At 48.7% G+C, this 21,199-nt stretch overlaps 1 protein-coding gene across 1 annotated transcript in view; it reads right to left on the reverse strand.

The window, feature by feature from the left end:
• Positions 1-20,411, reverse strand: part of REXO1 (RNA exonuclease 1 homolog) — a 38,231-nt gene extending 17,820 nt beyond the window's left edge. Inside the window, exons 1-3 of the mRNA XM_086477526.1 lie at positions 20,216-20,411; positions 5,094-6,868; positions 1,767-1,865 (exon numbers count right to left, since the gene is read on the reverse strand). Coding sequence (XP_086333652.1) covers positions 1,767-1,865; positions 5,094-6,868; positions 20,216-20,411 — 2,070 coding nt within the window. The remainder of the gene's footprint in view (positions 1-1,766; positions 1,866-5,093; positions 6,869-20,215) is intronic.
• Between the last annotated feature and the right edge of the window lie 788 nt (positions 20,412-21,199).

The following is a 21,199-nucleotide window of genomic DNA, read 5'->3' on the forward strand; positions in this document are numbered from 1 at the left end:
CCCACCTACTTCTGGCAGCATTTCTTGCTTCAGCCGTTACTAGCACAAACAAGTTACACTTGCAGTTTCTTTGATGTCCAAATTTAGGCTGCAGGAAAGGTGCCAGGAATTATGTCAGCAAAGAGAGAAGTTTTCTAGCAGCAGAAGTACAAGAGAAGCAGCAGTAGTACAAACTTCTCCACACTACTTAATAACCTTTGAAGTCTGAGACACAGGCCTTCCCTCCTGAAATTTCTTCAGAGAAGGCTGCGCTCGCACAGCCCACGTGTAACGTGGCGTTTGAGACCGCAAATTGGGGGCAAGCTGGCACCTCCTGCATTCCTGGTCTCTGATGCTGACACCAGCTTCTGGATACCAAACTGAGGGCAGTCAGCCATTAAATGATAATTACAGACCTCTGAGCAGGACAGGACACTCATCTTCTGCCTCACCTTCAATTCCTTCGGCCCACCATTTCCCCCAGCAACTAAACTGGTACTCAGCTCCCTCCCCTTCTGCTTGCTCAGTCCTTGAGCTATAAGTCACAAGCGAAATGGAGCAAATATTCAACTTGAGGGGATAGGGCAAAGCACGAGCCTCAACCCTGTGCCTAAAAGCAGCAGTTCAGACCGTAGGGCACCTCCTGACCAGACCTGGCAGCAGCACCGAGCCGAGAGACCCCGGCGAACGCACGTCCCAGTGCGTGCTCACGGCAGTTGCTGCTGAGCACACCAGATCGGCTCTGTTTGCCCATGCAATGGCTGTGCTGGGGCTCACATCTTTGGAAAGCATTTTGGGATCAGCTGTCACATTAAGAAAATGTATTTAAAGATTCGTACATGTCTAAAAGGCACCTATTTACAATAAATATTTGAGTTAATGAATTTCCAACCCATTTGCTTCAGTCTCTTATCTCTTCACTTCGGAAGAAAGGGCCCTTATCAAAACACACGAACTGGCTGAAGACATGTGGTTAAATAAAACACGTTGTATTGACCTCAGGGCTTCACATTATTAAAAGCAAAGAAACCTTTTCTAGGCAGAGAGGAAAGGAAGAACAATTAATTTGGACTACCCAGCTCAAATCAGTGTGTAAGTCTCCACTCTTATCCTGCTGGAACATAAAACTGACTAATCTGTGCTCAGCACCTGGAGGGAAACACATTAAATCCTCAGAGAAAACATGAATTAAAATCCCAGTGAGGAAGAAAGAAGAAAAATCAGTGTCTTCCTTGCCTTTTTTTTTTTCATTCTTCTCTTCTGTATTTAAAGTATTTTCACAATTGTGAAAGACGAGTACCAAACAAGATACTGTTGACACCTTGGCTGATTCAGAACAGATATAAGGTAACGGTTTTATACATCTGCCAAAATTCCTACAGCTATCTTTTAGGTCCACAAGACAAAGAGAAGTACTATCAAACACAGACTGACCTTGTGTCTGGCTCATTTTTATCTCAGTGACTGAACAAAGCTATACTGTAGAAAAACGAACATCTCAATCTGTCCCTATGAGTTACAAGGTGCAGAATCCATTTACTCCTCCACAGCTCACCCTCGGTTTTATGAAAGTTTATTAGAGTTTTGCTGACATTGTAACAGATGCCTAACCACGTTTTTCAGAAATCAGGAAGGGGAGGAAAGAAATCTGACGGAGACGGATTCCAGCACAAACAACTCGCACGCTACTGCCTGAACCCGGGACTGCGTCATTTTCCAGTGTCATAACGGACAGAAAATCCTCGCTTTAAACAATCTAAACTTTTGCTTCCAAAAGCTGCACTTACATTTCCTTGTTTGACAAGATGAGAGATCCTTCTTTTCTGGCCAGGAAACAAGGTAGTTAAATTATCTTCTGTCTTTTCATTTCCTTCCTCTTTGGATAGCTGGAAAACAAAAGAACAAGCTTCCAGAATTGAACAGATTTGAAGACACCTCTCAGTAAGAAGATCTGAAAAGCCTCCTTTTGGATTAACAGAAAGCCCTTGCAGGTGGTAGGTGAGAACAACCCGTGGTCAGCTGCTGAACTACTGAACCAAACCTTCTTTTGAACCCAAGAGCCACCAGCAAAGCCAAAGAACAGCAGCATCACCGTTCCCACCCAAGCAGTCGCTCCACGAGCTGCGCACTAGGCAGCACTGGCATGATTCAGGACAGCCCCTACCTACCACGAGAGATTTGAACACTCTTCTCCTGCCAGCCACTCACACACCTCACCTTCCACAGCATTCTTAAAATCCAGGGGGTTTGGGGGTTGGTTTTTTTTAACAACTTGGGAGCTGACTCATTTCTGCCCCTGTATAACACGCTGCCAGAGCAGGTCCCGAAAACCTGCTTGACACCCAACCACAGTGCCTCCACTCCGCATTTAGGTAAACGTTTCTCTGCAGTTTTCTCCACAGCTATATCTGCAGAAAGACCGCGGTGACAAATCCCCAGGTCACACACTTGTGCGGCCAGAAACCCAGGAGGGAGTAACAGCATCTCTTCAGCTAAAGCCTCCTCTGGGCTAACATCTCAGGCTGGCTCCTGAGGCAGGGGAAACCACTTTAAAATCTTCTTTGAATTTGACTCTGCTGTTCATTTATACAAAACACGCTTCACAAGTTTATTTTTCAAAACTAGCTGCTCTCCAGTCAATCCTGCTTTCAGTTTTCCAACACAACCCCTGGCAAAGCTCTGAGCAGAGACGAGCTTGACAATCTCTTAGAAATCCAGCAACAGAGCTGAAGGCTGGATTTGGGGACGAGCTCAGACTCCACTTAGGCTGAGCCTGTGTTCATCACCACAAGAGCATCCTGGATGAGCACTTCACACTGAATCACTTCACTCTCTAGGAACTCCGTAAGTCTGTTAATTCAGTTACATCCCTAATAAACTCTCTCACAAAGTGATCCTTCCCGGTGGAAAAGAACCGCGCTGCCCACACGTACCTTCCCTCCACACTAGCACGTTACTGAGACCAGATGACACAGGTTCTATCTACAAAATTATTCCATAAACAAAAATTTCCCCGTGACCAATCCCGCCCATCAGGAACGCTGCAGGGAAGCAGGTACCTACTTACGAACACCCAGCTCTCAAAGAAGGACCCCTCCGCTGCCATGCTTGTTCCTCCCCTTCCGAAACAGGGGGAAGTTAAATTTCAGTGCAGGGATATAAGGTAAAGCACGTGCAAAGGAAACACACGTGGCTGCTGACAGCTGAACATTGCCACTCCATACCAGAATTAACTGTTTGCAGTGAGTGGCAGCCCCTGGTTCAGCACTTTCTGAATTCAGCCCATTTTGAATCACCCCGTATTTGGAAAGCTCTAAATGGATTACTATTTCCCACTATAGATTGTGTGCCCTTCAACCATTTTCACTTAAACTGGGCAATTTGGAGAAACAAAGCCAAAAATGAAGTGCTCCCTCCTAGCTGGGAATTATACTAAACACTGGAGAAAGAACAGCTGAATTTTAAACAAGCAAAATCAAGTAATGCTTAATAGTTCAGAAGAAAATCGTTACACTGGACTGCTTTATATATGTTCTCCTACCAAGGCATTTCCTATGAGTGTAAAAAAGGTCTTTACTTGTCAGCAACACAGACTTCTCTCTGAACAGATCAGGGACATTATTGCAACAGAGAGTTCAGCAAAAAGCTTTAATAGTCCGGCTGCTCTTTTCAAAAGATGAGCTCTCCTCCCCACGCTGCAGATCCCGGTTCACTTTGTCCTCCACATACACGTGGTCATGAATGGAAGAATTTTGTTCACGGCCACTTCACCCACCCAACGAACAAAAGCCTGAAAACCAGCACCAATGTCCGATGCTGGTTTTAGAATAAAAGTCAACAATCAATCATACCGGGAGAAACGGCCTTTCCGCCACGCAGTGGCATGGCTCCTGCTGCACTCGCCCTGCCCCTCCTTCAGATCAATCATCCAAAGGGAGCCTTGCTGTGTTTGAGGGGGTCTAAACTGGACCACACTGGAAGCCCTGATGGCATCCCAGTACCTCCATTATCTTTTGGATGCAGGACAGCTGCAGCTGAAGCCGCTCAGCAAATCCTTGGACAGACGCACCCATCCTTTGGTACCCCCTCTCCCCCAGCACACAGTTTTCTCAACATCGCCAAATTCGTCGCCCTTTTCTTTTTTAAAGCTCTTTCCAACCCAATTCCCTCAACACCTGCTCTGGACACAAGCAAAATCATCCCAACCAGAAAACCCGGGCGTGCTGGGAGTGACAGCAAGTCAAACCCTCCTGCCCATGCACAGGCAACCGCCCCTGGGATCGAGGGTTGCTCTTGCTGCCCAGTCGAAAGCAGATGTCAGAAAATGAAGGCTGAGTTCTGTCTTCTACTTCCCTGCCTCAGGTGCTGTTAGAGGATCACTGCCAGCAGCTGCTTTCTAGCCCTTTACACTCGCTCTGTTCTGTTTTAGTCTTCGAAAAAAAGGGTCTTGCATCCTCGGGGGACCACCTCACAGTCACTGGCAGAAGCCTTTTTATGTAAACACTGTCTTTTTGCCTCCGTATTCTGAAACCCCTTCTACCTTTCGAAGGAATTTTACCTTCCATTTCTTATTTGCACCACCTATAAGGTATCCAGAGATCCTCAAAAAATATCTGCAGTATGCATTGAAAACAGTAAACAGTAATTTGGGGAGTGTCCAAAGCATCCAGCACCAACTACATCGACTTACTTGCACCAACACACCGTCCTGGCTCTACCTGCCACTATGTTCCTTAAACTCTCCTGCATCAAGAAGCTGCTGCCCAGATTAGCAAACCTGGATTAGCACCCACGCCACAACCTCTGAAGCCCTTTCTCCAGCCATCCAGGCCACCGTGGCTCTTTGGCCAGATGGACACAGAAGTAACTAATAACCCTGAAGCGAAAGGCCTGCCACCCAAAAGGTAACTGAATCCTTACATTTCACAGGAGCTTTCCATCCAGCAGGTAAATTCAGGTGTAAACTCTTCAAAGCACTCAGTCGTGACAAGGATGAGATTCTTCCAACATACGGAGTCTCCCTCCATAGCCCTCTTCAGCTACCACCACTAAACTAAACCAGAATCCTTTCACATTTAGAGGTGAGAGAACCAGCCAACCCAAACCAGCATTACCTGTTTCCCCAGCCTTCCCTTGTCTTCAGTTTTCACATCTGTAGATTCATTAAAAATCCTGAGACACTCTTCCATTGGATCCGACTCAAAGTCCAAGTCTTTCTCAAGGATGGAATAATCAATGTCATCAGATGTCGAGGAAGACGACGACGACTTTGACAATTTAGAGCGCTTCACTTTCTTTGTCCCTTCATTTTCACTCTCAGAGTCTGAACCACGGTCAGCACCATCCGAGTCCGAGCTCACGTCAAGTAACGTGGATGGCAAAGGCCGGTCTTTGCCATCGTCATCTCCACTCTCATCACCAAACAGGTCGACATGACTCAAACTCCGCTGCTTCCGACCCTTCTTTGGATCTCCTTTTTCTGTAGAACCGGCCTTTTCTTTCTTTCGCTCTAGTGCTGGACTCTTGGTCCCTTTCTCTTTGTTTTTATGACCAGAGGTTTCCTTACCATTTTTCACGTCGGCTGTTTTCAGCTTGGAGTCTTTCTTGCTGCTCCCGAGTTTCTCCGTGCTAGAGCCTCTGATGACGCCCTCGCTCTTGCTTTTCCCTGAACTACTGCTGGCGGACTTGGATTTTTCTTTCTTAAGCCCATCCACTTTTTCTGACTTTTGTTTTTCAGGTTTCTTTAAATTCCCATCGGTTTTCACTTTGACACTTTTATCTTTGCAGTTTTTCTCTTCGTTCTTGGTTTTTAATTTTTCTTCTTTCTTGACCACTTTGTCTTTTTCTGTATTTTTACTTTTCTCCTTCTTACCAGCCTCACTGAGGCCAGCTGTTTTACTAACATCTGATTTCTTCCTTTTTGTTTTGTCTTTTGAGTCTTTGTTTTTATTTTCAGTTTCCTGGTCATTCTTACCAGAACACGACTTTGCTGCTTTTACATTTTTGTCTGATAAGTTTTTGGCAAGATTTTTCTGTGAACTTGGAAGATCCTGCATGCCAGACTGCGCCGCCGCTTCTTTGCTATCCTGGGAAGCAAAGTCATCCAGTTTGGTGCTCCGCTCTCTGTTGGACAACCCATCGTTGGACTCGCTTTCAGAACCAGCTTTTGATTGTGAACTAACAGAAGTTGGCTTATATTCGGCATCGGCCTCATCTTCAGAGGAAGAGAACCTGGCACACACTTCATAATCATCAGGTACTTCACAGAGCTTCTTTCGCGAAGGAGAGTAAGATTCCTCGTAACTAGGCACCCGACCCCTTTTAGACCCCTTTGTTGTGCCTTTGCTCAAAAGCCTGGCTGAGTAATTTGAAAGCGGGTCATATTCCAAATCAGTAGAAGGCTTAGAGTCATCAATCACATATTTGTTGTTAGTGACAGTGCTACTGTATTTTTTATTCTGTACTACAGCCTTGGGAACATATTCCAGTGAGCTGCCTTTAGATCGGGAACTATCCAAAGTGTATTTACTCGACCGGCCCGCAGCAGCGAGAGGAGTAGGGTTGTAGTCCGAGTTACTGTTAAAGTTGTAGCTACCTGGATTATACTCCAAGGAGGCAAAGGAATCACTTTGTGCCCCAGCAGCTGACGCGGGTGTATTTGAAATGAGCGCGGAGGCCTCTGAAGCACTGAACTCTTTTGTCGTTTCTAGCAGCTCCTCGTACTTTTTCTGCTCTCTCTCAACTTCGTTTTTGACTGCCTCAATGGCCTTGTTGACCAGCTCCAGCTCCAGAATACCGGGTGTCACATCTGTAATGTCACCCAGAGCGCCATCCTCCGCCTCCAGCGAGGGCCTTGGAAGCTCTGGATTGTAGGGATCATACCCTCGGTCTGTAAAAGAGAGGAAACAATCATTTACTGCCAGCAGTTTAGGTAAAATTTTCTTTGGAGTAACGTTTTTTAAAAGGCCTTTTTAAGGTCTGCTCTTATCGAAACCCAGTACTGAAAGACACCACCAAAAGCCACGCTCTCGTCACCACAGAACAAACGTTTGATACCGAAAGCCACCAGTGACGTTCTCTGGCCAGCAGCAGGTGTGCGGCTAGACTGGGTTTTACAAACCACCCCTGGGTCTTAAGGACAAAAGATCTATTAACAAAGTGCTTTTATTACTCATGGAAAAGCTCTATAAATTAAATATTCTTCAGGGCACCAAAGAATAATCACTGTATTAGGACCAAGAGGAACTGAGCATGTGCAGAATTATCTGCTTAATTCAATGAAGCAACCGAGGGAGGAAAGAGGATTCCAGTATGAAAACTGTGGATTAGGTTCTCACTTATCGATGCCAGTGCTTAAAGCTCACTGAAAGCCCCCAATATTCCTCAAAGTATTTCTCACGGCAGCTGCAGGAAAACCAGCCTTTTGTGGACTGACAAACTGAGTGCTGCTAGTAAGAAAAAACTACAGGTACAAAGGCAACACAGCTCAACCACACAGAACAACCACCAAGACAGGAACATCAAACACTCAGAATATTTCTCTTTTCTGACATCTGTCTTTTCAGACAGGTCCCTTTGGTGGCCTGGGCTACACAGGCCTTTCTAGAGCTACAAACAGATACATTTCAGCTGCGCTGTGCGGCTCTTCCAACCACAGTTCTCCAGGAGAGCTTTTGCCGAGTGACAGTCCACCCTATGGAATTGTATGGAAATGCCAAAGCGACCTCTCCAAGGGACAATTTACAACTGGAGAGCCTGTTAAAGCTCACCTTGTAACATCCACCTTGAAAAGAACGCAGCAGCAGCTGTCACAAGCACAAACGCTCCCTACTTTCTGCCAGGGCACCCCAAACTCTCCCGCCTACCTTTCCAACCCATGGTGAGAAGGAAGGGAAAAGGCCATCGTTCACACACGTGCGGGGTGACAGGCACGCTGCTTGCCAAAGAACAGGCAGGAAAATAACTTCACCTTGAAAAATCAGACGAGTAATGGAGGAACCCAGCAAGAAAGATGACTGCATTTAGCAACCCAACAGAAGCTACGGGTAAGTAATTGGCTGCTGTTTGACTTTGAGCAGTTTTTAATCTTAGTGTCTCTGGACACTGCTATTCCAGAGGAACTTTTTGTTCTTTGCTAGAAGGATAATAGTAAAACTGGCTCTCCAACAGAAGAACAAAACAATAAGCAGAGAGATAAAAGATAGAAAAAAAACCAACCAACCTCTCAGGTCTATGAGGGACGAGAGAATTTCTTGTAACAGAAACAAACAGTGTTTACAGTACAGGAGCTGTTTCTACCATTCTCACAAGATTGAGTTTTTTCTTGGATTTTTTCTCCTGTTCTGAGAGGATCCATGAATGCACAGCTCCCTCCGGTAATAAGAAAAGAACCTGTCTAGCAGTTGCCAGAACTAGCCTCCAAGGAAGCAGAATAACAGAGACTGGGTTAAAATAAAGGCAGCAGTTTCATAAAATACCTTTTACCCCCTTGGGTTTGCAAAGTTTTTTTCCAAACCAATTAGCTCCTGATTGAGCAGGGACTCTGGGCATCACAGTATGATGTCACCATCTTCCAAAGGACAGTCTGAGCTGTGCTCAGGACCAGAAATGTGGGGAAAAAGGAACAAGGGGATATATTTCTATAACTAGCTCCCCCTCCACCCAGTGCAAAGTGCTTTACAACCAAGACACAAAGAGCATTTCCAAAACAAGCGCCTGCTCTTCCCCATCACAACACCCAGCACAGCCTGCACCCTGGAGGAGAGAGGGAGGGAGAAGGTGGCAAACCAAAGCATTTCAGCGGATGGCGTACACCAGGCAGACTGATATCCAGAGTCTAGTTAGAATAAAAAGGACCATGAAAAAAATGCAGGTAGCAAGGAAAAAAACCAGGAGCAAACCTACGTGCAAAGAGCAGCAGCATCAAGGGTAGCACACATAAATGATTATCAGAACAATTAGGTATAAAAATTAGCCTAACAGCTGATAAAGAACAGAGCGCCCTCCATACCCACCACCTCACTTCTCACCGCTTTGTGAAACATGGACCTCACAGTGGCAAAGACCACCAGTGCAGTGAAGTCAGGAGGAGTCAGCTATTACTCAAGATGGAGACCTAAAATTCAGCACAAGCATTGAAAACCCGGTAATTTGTGCAGAGATAAGATTTAGGTGGCCTGTAAACAGACAGAGGCAAGAACACAGGGTCTGGATCGAAAGACTTGTCAAAAAAAAAAACAAACCAAAAACACAAAAAAACCCCAAAAATGCTGCACACCAAAACAAAACCAACCCCAAACTACACAAAAGACACCTTGTCCACACAGAAAAGCAAAACTACTTTAAATATATCAGGATAAAGTAGAAGACAACCTAAGCACAAACCTGGTGTCTGTTCACCTACAGTACAAAACTAATTTCCACGTTTTCCTTCAATGGAAGGACCCGATGTAAAAATACATCATAATCTCTGAGAATGCCAGCAGGCTTTGAGATGTTGTCGCGAAAGAGCTCTTTTGTGGGTGTGTAGGAGGCCTGATGGATCACCCAAGCGCTGCTGATCAAAGGCTACCCTTTCCCATGAAAGACACTTGTGTCAGTGGCCTCCACGATACTAATCAGGACTGTCACCTTTGGCCAGGATGCATTTGCAGATAATGTAGCAGAAACACAAGCAGAAGGGGATTTTATTTTTACATATATAGATATATACACACACACATATATATATATGGACAGCCACATACACACAAGTCCCCAAAGTCCGAGAAATTACATAGGCTACCTGAAATCTGGCCACTTTTTCAGATGCGTAATTATATGCCCAGGAGAGGGAAGGATCTCTGGGCGACTGAGCCCAGGGCCACGCAGGCAGGCACCCAGCTACACCCACGGGCTCCAAGATTCAAAGAAGCCTTCCTCAGCTTTCACATCTATTCCTCTCCGTTTCAGACACTAACATGAATGCTCACGGTGCAAAGAAAGGTTACTACAAGATGAGCCACACCGGTTTCGCCGTTCTGATATACGAGATGTCTGCAGTATTTCTCCCGAAGCTAAACGAGTACGTGAGAGGCACCACATAATGAAGTAACTCTTTTTGGATGGATGTAAAATTGAGAGTCTACCCTGTCCTTTGAGAATCATGAGATAATGAGACTTGAGATGACAACTCCTTATAGGATTGTGAACTGAACCACTATCAGGACACTCTTTAAAATACAAACTATTTTAATACATTAATGTACCTCAGACACACGAAATACTCCTTCTGAGACACAAAAAGGTGAAGTGAACACCAAGACTACACCAAACAAGTTATTAATAATTTACATAGGACCTCAGCGAACAATTTAACCTCAAACTACTTTAGAATACACCAAACTGAACTGCTCTTCAATCCACCAGTTCAGCACAGAGCGTACAGAAGCGTAAAACAAGACACTTCCAAAAAAACAAGGTTGATTGGTTTTTTCCTGGTTTCAGTCATGTTGGTTCTGGGAAATGAGGCCTCAGTTCTGAGGTGGAGCTCTTTTATTAGAGAGCTTCTATAAGCTAACGACTCCTTGCTGTACACTGGTCCTTCTGGCTTGTGCAACAGGCGACGGCAGTAAACAAAGGCTGACATTAAGCGAATAATGGCAGTACGAGGTCACCTGTTTGATGTTAAAACTTACTTTACAGTGAATCATTCTGGAGAAAAAGAGGTCTTTTTTTTTTTTCCAAGCACCCTACCACAACTCATACTTCAGATGCTTTAAATACAGAAGCGGCCGAACGTATGACGGGTACTGGTTGTTGTAAACCTGCGGGTTTTGGGAGAGGAGTCAAGTTCTTGCACGCGTGTGGGACACAGATGACAACTGCCTTCCTTCCAGGTATAACAGAGGTGCTCAGCAGCAGGAGCTGCTGCTGAACAGAAGGGAGCCAAAAATTAGAAACTTTCAAATCTACGGCCATTAGGATCTCAGACGGAAGGGGTTGGTTTGCTGGCCAAGCTGCAGAGGGGCCAGCACAGGCCAAAAGACAGCGAATGTTTTCAAATCCCACTGCTGCTGAAGCCACCCATTTTCCTGGGTCACCTGGAGCTGACAACAAAAGGTGCATTCATCAGGAGATGGGGATGGTGAAAGCTGTTGGGAGACCTCTTCGGAGAAAAGAAGAAAAAAAAAAAGAAAAAAAAAAGGCATTTTTATTTTAACGTCCTCAGAACAGCTTTGTTAGCTCAACAGCTTGCCTGTGTTTGCAGAGCCAGTACTTCGCAAAGGCACCACCTTTGTGATTACAGAAAAATTATCACCATCGGAAAATTATTTTAAGCTTTTCATCTAATGCTTCACAGAAGAGACAGTGGTTTCTCAAGAACAAAATGTTTCAAAAAGGCTTTACCAGCAGGCTGAGTTTTGCTACTCTTCAGAGTTAAACAGTGCAAAAGAACTGGCAGGTTTTGGCGCAGACCTCGCTTGCGAGTACCCAAAGCAAATTTCCAACAATTAATTTAACAATAACATCCAACCGCTTGGAAATAATTAACACTAAGATTTAAAATAGTACTTTTCAAATAATTATCCAGACTAAATGGGTTAGGAGGGCAGGTAAGAGGAGCCAAGAGAAATGTTTCTTCAACTTTAAACATAAACCCTGTCCTAATGATCTTTTTTGCTCCTTCTTTCTCTTTAAATAGTAAATTTAATCACTAAAATTAAGTATTAAAAGCATAGATAACCTTGTGCTGGTCTAAGAACATCGGGGAAGCAAGGTTTGAGAGGTATTACAGCCAGTCCAGTCCAAGCTGGCCTCTCCCAGTGCATCCCGCTCCCGGCATTTGTTACTCCATTTGATGCCTCAGCACCAAAGGACATCGTGAACCAACACGGTCATTTCTTTAGTGGAAAAAAGGAAGCAAATACGAGAAAAGAAAGTCTTATATTAGCAAGGCTGAAAAAAAGATTTGAACAGTCACCCATGGCACCGCGGTATTTTTAAACCTGCTGGGACAAAGCCTGCTTAAGGTCCGGGTACGGTTTCACCAGATGTTGTCAGCTCCCGTAAGCGCTCGGTGCCACCCGAGGACAGTCTCAGTGGGCTGAACTGGTGGACCAGGGGGTTCACCGGTGGGTGTCACAACCAGCACAGGGAGGGCTGGATCACCCCGAGGGACGGGAGCAGCCAGGCATCATCCCCGTACAAGCCCCAAGCCGTTTCCTCAGCTCTGCCGCCCGAGGCCGCTGCCATGCTGTGGCCAGAGAGGAGACACGGACCTGCCCGAGTGGGTTCAACCTGCAAGGGAGCAGCTCCAACGTGGGTCGTGCCACTCCTGAGCTATCAGGGAATGACCCACTCGGGTAGGAAACTCACTTTGACGGGAGGATGTCAGGGCACACCCCGCACAGCAGCTCACACAGCAACAGCCAGGGAAGCAACGCACCCCTCAGTTTATCCAAGAAATCACAACTTTGTGCCGTTTTGCCTCCGGCACAGCAGAAGAGGCATCTAAAAGGTGCTCAAGTCTACTAAATCTGGTAGCTTCACCCTCTTGATAGCCTCACAGATAGTCCTGGAGGACAGCTGGGACCGCCACTGCTTCACACAGCAACACTAGTTAAACCCAAGGATGCAAAAGCCAGGACAAGAGGGTCTGGCCCACGCAAAAGCCATCATTTACATTCCTCTATCGCCACAGTGATTTACAGTTTTAGCACCAGAGCGGGCGGGACAACAGTGGTAGGCAAAGAGCATCAGAGGCGTGTGGAGATCTGTGATAAATGTCATGTTTTCCTAAGAGGAAATCACACCATTGGTACATTTCTCCCATAACCTAGGAAAGAATGTGAGAAACATAACTGCTGCCTTGGCCAGGACGGGGGCAGAAAGCAAAGGCTAGCACCCAAAATAGCACGATTGCTCCCCAGGCTGCTACCCCGGCCCCACAGCCTGTCATCACGCAGGCTAGAAGGTGTCTCACCGTTTTAAAATCGATGATACATTAATCTGGATATTCAATGTTTGGATTCTTTGGAGATCTTTCCATTCCCTCTCTCATTATAGCTTTAAAGTTATTCCTCAATATACAAGAAAAGTTGAAATTCTGTTTGGGAAAAAAAAAAATTAACAGAGACTTATTTTTTCTGTTTCCAAGAAAAAGACAGATCAGAAAACATTTTTTCCACATCTCCTGCATAAGCACAAGGTAAAACTACGGATCTACTCCAAAATCTCCTTAGTAGAGCGAGTCTTCTTCTCAAAGAAGCAGAAGAAAAAAAAAGAAATACTTCAAGCATTCTGGTGTCTTCTACTCTCTTTACTCAACTCTGCCTTGAAAACTTGCTTTGACCAGCACGGTCACAAGCAGTAACACTCCTCCTCACGCACCGTCCCTTAATTTTCCAGCCTTTCTCTGGCTTGCTCAAGATAAGTTATCTTCTCAACACCTGCCTTCTTTCTTTAACTATTTTGGGTGAAAAATTTCCATTTAAGAAAAAAAAAAACCCCACAACAGTATTTCAATACAGTCACAACTGGACACTTTGAAAAAGTTAAAACTACAGAAAAGCACCATTCAAGCTATATTACATTTAAAAACTTCAGCTGTGACTTACCAAGGGCTAAAACCCAAACTTAAACTGGTTTTAAAACCTGTCCGGCTTTAGTTAACTCAAAAGCTGGAATTAATACTTTGCAGCTCCTTTACGACTCAGACACCTGCAGCTCCGCAGACACTTTTCACCAGCTGACCCAACACACTCCCCGATTCCGAGCACAGATCCTCTCTTTAATAAAAGATCTCACAGGGAAATGAAAATCCTGGTGCAACTAAACCCTCCAAAGCAGAGCTGAGGTTTTTTTTGCATAGTCCATACATTTCAGAGGCAACCCTGAGGACCAAAGTTTCACGTTAAATGAATGGCTGACACGTGAAAGCCTCTCTGGAGGAGGCACTTCTCTCGCAGTTGCTTCTTCACGTACTGCAACCCACACAAAAATACAAGTTCACTCCACAGCAAGTCAAAAACTTCAAAGAATTACCTGAGCTCCCCGCGGTTAATAAATATTGCAGATATTTGTTCATGCTGTACTTGAGGCTTTTAATATCTGCTTGGTACTGCTAAGACACTCCGGCAAAGGCTTATGGCACAATCCCGCTGACCATGTGCTGACCCAGCACTTTCTGGGCTGCAAAGATAATTAGGGCAGGACTTACCAACCCAAAGTCCCGCCTTCACCCTCATTTACTCCCAAGTCAGATTGGGTTTTACTCGAGTTGTTTGCAGGGGCTTTTTGACCGTTTTCTTCTTTCCTATCATCTTGGGGGATTTTTTTAACACCGTGCTTTCCCCACTCCCTGACGGTACGCATCGCTTTTGACTTGATTTGAGCAACCCAAGTTGCAAAGCACAGCCGTTCCCCAAACAGCGATCCCCAGCCTCGTGCCAAGCGATCCCCTCGTCCCGCAGGACCCCCCGCCCCAAAGAGCACGGAGCCCAACACCACCCCACTCCTCCAGCCCCGCAGCCCACGCTCAGCCCCAGCGGGGAAGGAGGCTGCAGGGCAGGGAGACGACCTGGCCCTGCCTGTCGGTGCGTGCCTGCCCGCGGCCTCTCCGGTATTACGTGAGCCAACACGCCACCCCGGCGCCTCCGACCCGCCTCGCCCAGCCCAGGGCAACCTGGGGAAAATGGTTTGGGAAAACTCTGGACTAGGGAATGGTGCTTTCTGCTTCTCCAGCGCTAACGCAGCACTGGGGTGTCTGACTAGAGGGAGGGGAAAATAAAAATCAGAGGAAGTGTTTAAATGTCAGGTAAGACACTCCACACTGGAGAGAGAAATCCAGTAAGAGCAGACAAAGGGCTCCTGTGGCAGGAGGAGAGGAGCCCAGGGAGCTTGCAAGCGCTGGCACAGCTCTAATGCCTTCAACACCCTGACTGCACCCTTAGTCTTCAAAATCCTCCTGGCTTGATGGAGGAGATTTGCTCCCACCTCCTGCTTTTCACACGTCCGTGACTGGAGCGAGGAAGAGCCACGTGGAAGCTCAGAGCTGAGTCTCCCCACAGCGACACTCCCATTTGCAGAAATACCAAAAATCAGAGGTGCCCGGCCTGCCCACACTGAAATCCTGACACATAAAGCAGCTGCACCTGCCCACCCACAGGAAACCTGCCATAACTGACAATTTAGTTAAATGACAAGAAATCCCTAACCGCTGGAAAGCCACGACCCTGATTTACATGAAAAGACACGTCCTGACCTTACCACCAAGTGGGTTTTCTATTCTTCATTTCAAAACTCAGTTTAAAAAAACCATCCACAGGCAACATTTTGGTAATTACTGTCCTAAACACAAATGTTGGGGAAAAAAAAAAGGCAGTCCTAGCAATGTCCCCCACACAGTTCATGGACTAGAGCACCCGACACCGAACCACCTGATTTCCTCTCTCAGCGAAGAAATACCAAGGGCAGTTCAGAAGTTCCCATTTCTGCTCATTCAATGTCCCTGTAGCAAACACAGTAATAAAAGTTCTTTCCTACACGAAGCTGATCTTGCGCAACTTCAACTGCAGGAAGGAAAACACGTCTGTAAAGACCTTTTTTTCATCCTTTCTCCACATGGTGTGACCCTGCCCTGCAATATAAGTTATCATTTTGCAGTGTTTTATACACAGCCACCCCACGTGGTTGCTTTTCGGCTGAAGGCTTTCGAGGAGGGAGAGGTGAAGTGCCTTCCTGCCTCAGCGACAGGATCAGCAGAGTTAAAGCTGGGAAGATAAGCCCAAGGATTTCTCTGCACCCGACCTGAGCAAACAGGAGCCAAACGCTATCCCAGCAGCTTACTGCGGGCTGGGCAGCGTAAATCACACAGAGGTGAGAAACTTAGTCGCTGGATGGGACCACACGAACCCACCCAGTCACCTTTCAAAGACGCTGGCTCGATCTAATCTCCAAAGCCCTGCCCGTCCAAACGGAAAAGCCTCACAGCCAGGAAACCGCTGCCCGAACTTCGGAGCGCACCCAAAAACTGCCAAGCGACTGTCGGGGCGCCCCGCTCTAGAACAAAGTGCTTCAAGGCAGGGTGCTGACAGCCCTGCTCTTCCCTTCGCACACTAACCCCAGGATCAGAGCAGACAAAGAGGAACTCAGACCTGGATGCAGCTTTCTGCTCTGGGTTCAGAAAACATCCACCTCTTAAGCCTCTCCTGACAGCTACTATCACACCCAGCAAACCAAAGAGCTGTTTTCCTTAAGATATTTATGAAGAGGTGTGTTACACCTCTTTCATGCCTTTCAGCATACTCAGGACCTAGACTTTAAAGAGAGACCTATTTTTCTCCTCTACAGCTCTTGAAAAGACGCTTTTAGGACTGAAGGCAGTTCTTCCCTCCTCCTCACACAGCACGCTTTCAAGGCACTTCACACGCATTCAATAAGCTTTTCATCCTGCTCTGAAGCAGGTGGGTTTTCAGTCATTTTGTAGATGGAAAAAGCACTTCAGTCAAGTCAGGAGTCAAATTTGCAGTCTCCAGGTTCCCAGCCTTCAGGTCCCATTTCTCAGCCCACCAACGCCGTCGTGGAAATACCACATCGGTGCCTGCTACCAGCCAGCACCGTCCTCAGCTTTCAGCCAGCCCGGAATTTCCACAAGCCTCCAGGTAGCCACGCTCTTTTACCACGCAGGCAAATACTTGTCATAAAGACACCGGAATACACTTCCCACATGAAGTATCCCACGTTTCAGAGCTCTGTTCAAACAGGCCCTACGGAACAGACACATCACACCAGCTCCCTCCTCACCCCACAAGTTTGTATTTACGGAGCTGCTTTCAGAGGGGAAGAGGGAACACCTGCACATGCAACAGCAGCGGACGGGGGAAACCTCAGTCCTCCTCCTGCTGTTGATCCCCTAACGGGCACGGAGGCCTCTCCACCACTGTCTCCCAGTGGTTGGGACCGTAAGATCACTGGATGAAAAAGAAGGATCATCTATTAGAAGCATCTGAACACTACCCTCGTCAGGAAGTTTGGAACAGTGAGGGGGGCAAAAAGCAGGCGAGCAGTGCTATGCACCACTCCCGTCTCTTTTTCACCTCCTCTCCGCTCCATCTGGCACGTGTCCATAGCCTCCTCCCACACCACGACGGGGCAAGGCCAGCTCCGCTCCTCAGTTTTCAAAAGCTGCTTTCAAGGCTACAGAAGATCCAGCAAGAGTTTTGGGGTTACTGCCAGCCCTATGGTGATCCAAAAACATCAAAGTCAACCTCAACCTTGAATCAATATGTTTAGCAGGCTGATTCTTTAGATGTTATCCTTTTTTCTAGGCGCTCGCCCAGAAAACGCAGATCTGCACTGGAGCTCTCGGTGTAGGTACCCACCTGCTTTGGCCAAAAAACTTACGCTTTTAAAGCTTATTTATCGAGTGATGTGATTAAATAGGTCAAAGATGCCCCAGCGCACTGTTAGAAGGCTACTTTGAAACAAGACAGGCAGCTTCACTGACAGGGAGCGACTTGGGTTGGAGCGAGAACCTGCTTTCAAGAAGATGGTTGCCTGATTGCTAGCTAAACGACTACACCCTCTAGTGTAAGCCTTAAATACATCCTCCCAGGCTAGCCGAGCTTCAGACAGAGGGAAAGACAGGTGCACTTCAACCTGAACCCTGCAGGTGAAGCTCAGCCATAGCACTGCTTACAAAATCACCGCAAAAGCGTGTTCTGCCCCGACAGAAATCAGGCACCTCACACAACCCCGCTGAAGCCCTTTCTAAAAGACGGCATTTTGCAGCAGGTTCATCGCTCACTTTCCATTTCTCAACCGAAATCAACATAGAAAAAACGGCTGGAGTCCAACCCTAAGCTGAGGCAGAATTTTTTTACAGATCCCTGGTTGCAACTGCCCCGACAGGTCTTAACTGCCAAGAGTTTGGGAAAGAGGGCAGGAGCACGGGCTGAGCCGGCAGCGGGAAGCAGCGGGCTGGAAGTTAAACCTCGTGATCCTGCTTCTTTCACAAGTGGCAGACACTTCACCTAGGAAAACCAGACCCACGTTGGAGCTTTTGTTTTTCAAAAGCCAGAGCTTCTCTAAGAGCCACCATACAGTAACTGAACCGCTCTCACTCCCCAACGCACACGCTTTTTCTCCTGGGTCACTAACACACCCAAGCCAGGCCTAACAAGACATTAGCATTATTTCTTTCTTGTCATTCACGCTCAACTCTTACAGTAACACTTTTCAGCCAGTATTAGAAGCTGCACACACTTTCCAGGTGCAGCAGATTTTACTAAACACCAACCTTCACTTCCCCATTTCAAAAATCAAAACCACTGCCAGTTTTTATTTAGCACAGCAACACCTGTTTAACGTGGCAGACCAAAATGAGCAAATCTAGTCCCAAAACTGACACTCTACAGATATTTAAAGACAAACAGGAATAGTACACTAAAAGCTAATTATGTCAAGCATCTAGAGGACCACCCTAAAGGGTTCTAGGGAGCTTTTCAAATCCAAAAGAACACTGAGAGAGGCAGAAACTTTTGTCTTTCTAATACAGCATCTGTCTGCCAGTGACAGTCCCGAGTATGCTTCCTTTAAACGAAGCCACAGTTGTGGTAAGTTGACCTGGTAACCAGGAGACACAAAGAATTAACCATCTTCCAAACTTGTGAATAACCCAAAGTTAAGTAAGCTCAGAAAAAACACAAGTTGTCCTTTATTTTGACAACTTCTGCTTCAGGAAGTTAGAGACCACACACACTAGCAAGTACACCTAACTGAAATAACAAAGCTTTATCAAAAAGAAAGCAAGCAGCATTCTAGGGAAAAGAATAAAGGCTCCTCTCTCCAAATAAAATAAGCAGATCAGCAAATAATGTCAGTAAAACGACAAGAGTTGCTGGAAGAACAGAAGGGAACAATAGCTCCCTAGCTTTTTTGTAGCCAAACTTCATTTGAGAAACCCGGCAGCACTCCACACCACACGCAAGTCCCTCATCAGGAAGGGGCTCGGCTCAGCACAGCCCCCCATGACACCCCACCAGCAGGACCTGCCCCGCAGCACTGGATGAGAGAACACATCACCTCCAGCTCCCAAAACCCATGCACCTCCTCAAGGGTTGTGACGGCACAGCAATTTTGAGCAGAGGTTTGAAAGGCTGCCCTGACACCTCACTGCCACGTGAGCCAGGGTGCCTGGAGGGACAAAGAAAGGGATCAGAACAGAGCTGGGATCAGAACAGAGCTGGGATCAGAACAGAGCTGGGATCAGAACAGAGCTGGGATCAGAACAGAGCTGGGATCAGAACAGAGCTGGGATCAGAACAGAGCTGGGATCAGAACAGAGCTGGGATCAGAACAGAGCTGGGATCAGAACAGAGCTGGGATCAGAACAGAGCTGGGATCAGAACAGAGCTGGGATCAGAACAGAGCTGGGATCAGAACAGAGCTGGGATCAGAACAGAGCTGGGATCAGAACAGAGCTGGGATCAGAACAGAGCTGGGATCAGAACAGAGCTGGGATCAGAACAGAGCTGGGATCAGAACAGAGCTGGGATCAGAACAGAGCTGGGATCAGAACAGAGCTGGGATCAGAACAGAGCTGGGATCAGAACAGAGCTGGGATCAGAACAGAGCTGGGATCAGAACAGAGCTGGGATCAGAACAGAGCTGCCCTTCTGCAGCCTCCGTCCTGGTGAGGAGAGACGGGCTGTCCCCAGGCCATCAGACATTTTGGAAAGCTGCTCCCCACCACCCCTGTGTCACAGGGCAAGTGTGGGATCTCATCGACGACGAACAGGAGACGACACCCATCCCTCACCTGACGGGTCAGAAAAGGCCCTTTAGACCCTCCTTCGGAGGCAGCAAGAGGTGACAACCGAGGGCCCAAAGCCCGGGTAGGACTGAGCACAAGCAGACACAAGAGCTCAGGGGCGAAGGGGACCCACCTGCCCCGCCTGGATGACGCTGACAGACCCCCGTGGGGACACCCCACTCGAGAGGGGCTTGAGGGGGAAATACCTGAGCCCCGGGAGCAGGAGGGATTTAGCGGAGGCGGCTTCAGGCCCTGAGGAGTGGGCAGGCGTGAGGAGGAGGAAGGGCACGGGCCTAGCCTTGGCAGGGGGAGGCCTCCCTGCTGCTGAGGGGCAGGGCCAGGGTGGGGGGCGGCAGGGGGCCGCGGGGCCGGGAACAGGGGAGAGGCGGGGGAAGGGGGGAAGGAGGTACCGCGACCCGGCGGGCCGGGCCGGGGCCGTACCTGCGCCGTGGCCGAGCGCGACCCCCGCGCCGGGGCCGCCGGAGGCTCCGCACCGCACCGCCGCCGCCGCCGCCACCGGGGGGTGCCGGAAGTGGCAGTAGGGCCGGCGGCAGGGCGGGCCCCCGCCCGGCCCCGGCCCCCCGGCGTTGAGGAAAGGGCAGTCGATGCCGCGGAAATAGCCGGTGGATCTCAGCATCCCGCCGGCTGCGGGGCGGGGAAGCGGGGCCGGGGCGCGGGGTGCCGGGGAGGGGAAGAGGAGGCTCGGGCGGCGGCGACGCGCTCCCGCCTCACACCGCCGGCGTCGGCCCCGCCGCCATCTTGGAACCGGCAGGCCCGGCGGCGAGGACCCCGGCGACGCCGCTGCCCGCACACGGCTGCCCGCGGCGCGCCTGAGCGGAGCGCGGGGCGGGGCCGGCGCCGAGCCAGAGGGGAAACGGCGGGAGCGTGAGGAAAATGGCGGCCGGGGGGGGGGAGGCGCCGGCGCTGAGCCCCACCCGCCCCGCCGGCCGCCGCCCCGCTCCTCCGCCCCTCGCAGCCACCTCCCCCAGGGGGCCGGGGCCTGCGGGGTTTCGGCTGCAGGGCGGGGGGGGGGGCACCGGGGCGGAGCCTCTTCCCTCGGGAAGGAGTGTGGGAGGGTCCCGGGCCGCCCGCGGCCGCAGGGGGACAGACGCCGGAGGCTGGAGCTCAGGCACCCGTCAGCCTCCCGGCGCCGTAAGTGGTGTGTGGCCGGTTTGTAGGAGATGCCGTCGAGATTATTGTTCGTTCAGCTGGTTTGGGGCACGCTGCGGGACCCGCTCCCCGCAAAAACGGCCGCAGAGCGAGAGGGAGCAGCGGGGGAAGGAGGGGGCAGGCCCCGGCCCTGCAGCCTCCCACGGGCGGGGCCCGCTCTGCTCCACCCGAACACTGAACAGCGCCGGATCCCTCCTGCTGCGGCCGGAGGGATGGCCCTGGGCTGCTTGTGCCGCCGCCTACGGCCCCCAGTAT

The sequence above is a fragment of the Leptosomus discolor genome, chromosome 24 (assembly GCF_034619465.1).
Source record: "Leptosomus discolor isolate bLepDis1 chromosome 24, bLepDis1.hap2, whole genome shotgun sequence".
In the NCBI taxonomy this organism is placed as follows: domain Eukaryota; kingdom Metazoa; phylum Chordata; class Aves; order Leptosomiformes; family Leptosomidae; genus Leptosomus; species Leptosomus discolor.